We start from the raw sequence: 4,786 nt of genomic DNA on the forward strand, positions 1-4,786 counted from the left end.
AAAAAAATAACTTCATTTTAGTAACAAATATCTCTGGGTAGGAACTTCTGGGACATGTTTATTTTCACCTTTCTACTCTTCTTTTACTTTCCAAATGTTCCAAAGTAAGTTATTTTTTATTTTTATATTCAGGGGAAGAAATGTTTATTTTCACAAAATGTTAAAAAGGCACAAGGGTGGGGGGCGGGGATGGCTTTCAAGCTCTCTGGAAAGACAAGTAAGAAGCTGGTCACAGTAGCATCTATGGGGAAGGTAACAGACTTGGCCTGTAGGAAATTTTTAAAATCAGGAACAAATAATACTTTTACAAAATAACTATTGAGTTTCCCTTGCCTCATCGTTCAAATGTCACATTCTCGATGGAGCCTTTTGCGGTCCAGCAAAAGGCTGGACCCAGTTCCCTGTGCCCCTGTGGGCCCTGGCACTGTGCACTCCTCCGATGATGGTCCCATTAGGTGGGACTGTCACTGTCCTTCCTCATCTCCCTGCACCATATCCTGAAGCAACATACGAGCAGAGACGGCCCGCATAACCCCAATCCCAGGTCAGTTCCTGGTCCGTAGGATGTGTTCAATAGGTATTTGTGGAATAGCCAAAGGGGCAGATTCCTTGTGTTCACCTGCCCACCTGCCCACTTGCAGACTTCAGAGCCGCCCCGAGCTCGGCTTCACTCCAGCATATCCTGGGAGACTGGCCTCGGAGGCCGGGGAGGAGACCCCCTTCCCGCCTGCCCTCCCTGCTGCTCTCAGGCCTCTCACCGGTACACCTGATGCCGACCGCTGTCTCGGTCATGGAGAAGCCCACGGGGCACACTCGGGCCACCTCCTGACAGCCACCGTGGTTACAGGTGAGGTCACAGCCGTATTCCCCACAGGCTCCGTGGGCTTCTGAAACAATCACCGCACCTGTGAGCATGCGCCACGCAGCAGTCCCAGCCACCCCCTCCCCGCTGCCCCCCCGGCTCCTCCTAAATTCTGTGGGGAAGGGGGCCCTGGAGGCAAACAGGACTGAGTTTAAATGCAGCTCTGCCACTTACTGGCCACGTAACCCAGGGCGAGCCACTAGCTTCTGCGCCTCGGTTTTCTCATCTATAAAATGGGAATGAGAATGCCTACCTCATAGGGCTGTTTGAAAATGATGCGCTAGGGCGCGACTGCCCAGGGCCTGGCACAGTCTCAGTGTAAACAGAGCTCTTCCCATCAGCCAGGGCCCGCGCCCCCAGTTACCTGGGCAGGTGGGCCCTTGCTCTCCGTCCTGGCAGGAGCAGACATTGGGAGCGATGCAGATGCCACTCCCACAGCCAAAGGAGCAGAGGGCTGAGAGGAGAAACACAGGTGAGGGAGTCGGGGCTGGAGCCCCCCAGTCTGCCCCTCAGGCCAGCCCAGGGAACACGCACCCTGCTGAGGAGGATATTTGGGGCACACGGACAGTCACTTACGAAGGGTGCAGTGCCCACTGCCCATGGAGGGCGCCCAGCCAGGGCAGCAGCCACTCCCGAACCCCGAGAGGCAGACGTGGGGGCCCAGCCGGCGTCTGCAAGAGAGGAGAGAGTACCTTCCGAGTTATGTCCTGAGGGTCGGGGGAGGATTCATCTCCTGGGCCCTGAAAGCCTCCCAGCCAGTCAGTAAGTCAGTCAACCAACACTTCTGGAAACCCCCACCTCCACCCGCAACGGACAATGAGATGTTTCCAAAGAAAAATGACCTGATGGTCAGTCCCTCCTGGAGGCAGGACAAAGACAAAGTTGTAAGAGAACAGACACTAGCTACCTGTAGATGCCTGTCACATAGACAATGAGCAAGGAGGGCCCTCAGAGCTGAGAAGGGAAGACTGCAATGGATGAAGAACCCCAGGAACGGCTGCCTCAGGGCCTTTGCACTTGCAGTTTCCCCCATCAGGAAAGTTCTCCCCCAAACACACACACAGCACCCCCTTTCCTGTAAAAGGTCTCTCTGCTCAAGTCACCTTCTCAGAGAGGCCCTACTTGTGCAACCTTACCTCACTTTATTCTGCTTCATAACACTTCCTGGGACATTGAATTATTGGGTTGGACTAAAAGTTTGTTCTGGTTTTTCCATAACATCTTAAACTTTTTTGCCAACCCAATACTCACTAGTTTGTTGACGTACTCATTCCCTGGCTCCCCTACCATACCCTGAGGACAGGGGCTTCATCTTTTTGCTCAACTCCGCACCAAGGGCAGCATCTGGCACATAGTAGGTGCTTAATCAATGGCAGTTGAGGGCAACGCTGAGAAGGGATAACAACAGAAGAGTGGGGAGATGGTGAAATGTCAGTCCCCAGGTGACATCTCTGGGAAGAGGGAGAGGGTGCTGGTGAGCTGCCCAAGGGAGTGAAGGGGGACCCAGTACCCAAGGCTGGGTGAGGCGAGGCAGTCCAGCCATGAACAAGCCATTTCCTCTACCTTCAAGGGGCAGACAAGGAACCGTGAGTAACAACAAGTGCCACAATGTTACAGGCTGGGGAGGGAGCACAGGAGTGGTTTCCTCCCTTGAGGCTGGAGAGAGAATGGGGGCAGCCGGTGAGAGTGGAGGAATGTTCCAGGCAGGAGCGGCATGTGCACGGGCCTGGAAGGGGTCAGAGAGGATGACAAGAACTGGTTCTGGGCTGGGCAGAGGATGGTGAAGTCCAGCATAGTTTGAACTAGGAATCCTAGTCCAACAGAATAGGGACAAGAATTCTCCCCCAACAGTGTTCTACCCAAGACTGCAGACTGGTGGGAATATCCTGCCAGTCAGGCAGTCTCTGGGCTTTCCTGGTGGCTTGAGGGTAAAGAATCCGCCTGCCAGTGCAGGAGACGTGGGCTCGATCCCTGGGTCAGGAAGATGCCCTGGAGAAGGACATGGCACCCCACTCCAGTATTCTTGCCTGGAAAATCCCATGGACAGAGGAGCCTGGAGGGTTCCTCTGGGGCCTTTGGGACCCCAAAGAGTTGGACACGCCTTAGGGACTAAACAACAGCAATAGGCAGTCTACAGAGCATCCACGATGTGCAGCAGGCACGGGGGACATGGATGGAAAGACAGAGTCAGTCTGCTCTTCTGGAGAATAATCTGTGTCAAAAGTGACAAGTATTCTGGAAAGGGAAACTCAGGGCACAGGGCGAAACAGAAACGTCTGCAGAAAACTGTCCCTGGAGCCTCCAAAAGCTTTTTCCCTCTCTGAAGTCATCGCACAAGAAGGGGCCCTGGAAGGGGGTAGGGGGGTGCGGCAGGGATGTCTCACCCGCTGCCCTCGCGGGAGCGATTATGGCAGCAGCCTGAGAAGGAGGCTCTTCAGATGGGGCTCTCAAAGGGACAGGGGTGCACCAAAGCGGCAGAGGGAAGGATGCCCGGGAGGCCACTGGAGCCTCATCCTCAGGTGGGCAGGGGCCGAGCGCCCCAAGGGGCCGAGGGCGGGCGGTGACGGGGAGACAGGTGGCAGGCAGCACGGCTCTGACACGCCAGCGGAGCGGGCGGATCTGAGCAGGAACTGGCGGAGGCTGCCGAGCACACGTGCGAGTTGCGAGCCTGGCGGGGCCGCCCCCCCTGCGCGCCCCCCGCCCCCGAGGCCGTGGCCGCGGGCCAGGCCGCCCGCTGACACCGTGTTCCCTCGCTTTGAGCATCACGCACACACGCGCTCCGCCCGCGGCGACCCGGCCCTCCCAGGAGGAGACACGAGGGGAGGGAGACATCAATCGGGAAAGAGCAAAGGGACAAACACCCCACCCCCGCCCGCCCGCGTGCACACACTGGCAGAAACCGAAACATAACCTAGAGAGACCCCGGCGGTTCCAAGGTCCACGGCGGGCACAGAGCCTGGACAGAGGCAAAGCCCCCAGCCGCGGAGCAGCCAGCCCGCGCGGGGCAGGCCAGGCACTGCCTAGGCAGAGCCACGGGCACGTTTGGGAGCGAAAAGCCCGCCAGTCCGAAGACCAGCTGGCATGTCCCCGGGCCCCTGGCCGGGGACCCGCGCTTCACGGTACTCAGAGGTGCTCACCTAGCGTCGGGATCTCCGGTTCCCCCGCCAGATCCCAGTCAGGACAGCCCCGGCCAGGGGCGCAGGACGGCCACCCGCCCGGACCACAAGCTGTTGTCCCTTTGTCCCGACCTCCCGGGCTCGCCCGCGCCGACAGTGCCACGGGGAGGGGACGGGGCGGGGGTGGGGGGGTGCCCGGACCCGCGGCTCCGGGACGCCCCTCCGTGCCTCCCGGCTCCGCGCCGGTAGCGCTCCGGCGGAGGCGCAGGGGAGGGGTGCGGGGCGCTTACCTCTCGGCCCCGAAGTGCCCCAGCGTCTTCCTCCCGGTATAGCCGCGGGCCGGGATGCCCGGCAGCAGGAGCGCGACGCAGGCGGCCCGGAGGAGCAGTCCGGCCCACATGACCGGCGGCGGCGGGTCCCCCCGGCTCGGCTGGGCTCCGGCGCCGCGCGCGGGGGAGGGGGCTGCGGGCCCTCGCCCCTCCTCCTGGCGCCGCGGGGAGCGAACCAGCGAGCCCCGAGCTGGCACGCGGAGCCGAGCAGGGGGGCTGGGGACGCCGAGAGGAGGCGCCGGGGCCCGCGAGGGGACCCGGCGGACGGCTGGGGGGTACTCTTGCACCTCGAAACACACAAAAGGCAGCGGCACCCGCCGGCCCGCCGGTGGCCTCCTGGGGAGGCGTGGAGCCCGGGGCGGGGGCAAAGATCAGGGACCCCTGGGGGCGGGGTTTCGTCCTCGGCCCACACCCCCTGCCCGGGTTTGGGAGTCGGCTTCCTGCGAAGGGCTGTGGGCGTCAGACGGAGGCCGGGGGAG

The 4,786-nt window shown here is 60.7% G+C and overlaps 1 protein-coding gene across 6 annotated transcripts in view; it reads right to left on the minus strand.

The window, feature by feature from the left end:
• Positions 1 to 4,393, minus strand: part of VWCE (von Willebrand factor C and EGF domains) — a 30,606-nt gene extending 26,213 nt beyond the window's left edge. For 4 of the 6 annotated variants that reach the window (XM_070457440.1, XM_070457436.1, XM_070457437.1 and 1 more), the window contains exons 1-4: positions 4,269 to 4,393; positions 1,439 to 1,533; positions 1,227 to 1,316; positions 759 to 887 (exon numbers count right to left, since the gene is read on the minus strand). In XM_070457440.1, coding sequence (XP_070313541.1) covers positions 759 to 887; positions 1,227 to 1,316; positions 1,439 to 1,533; positions 4,269 to 4,378 — 424 coding nt within the window. In that variant the 5' untranslated portion in view covers positions 4,379 to 4,393. The other 2 variants (XM_070457438.1, XM_070457439.1) reach the window with 2 other exon arrangements.
• Positions 4,394 to 4,786: the final 393 nt, after the last annotated feature.

This window comes from Odocoileus virginianus, chromosome 28 (assembly GCF_023699985.2).
Source record: "Odocoileus virginianus isolate 20LAN1187 ecotype Illinois chromosome 28, Ovbor_1.2, whole genome shotgun sequence".
Classification (NCBI taxonomy): domain Eukaryota; kingdom Metazoa; phylum Chordata; class Mammalia; order Artiodactyla; family Cervidae; genus Odocoileus; species Odocoileus virginianus.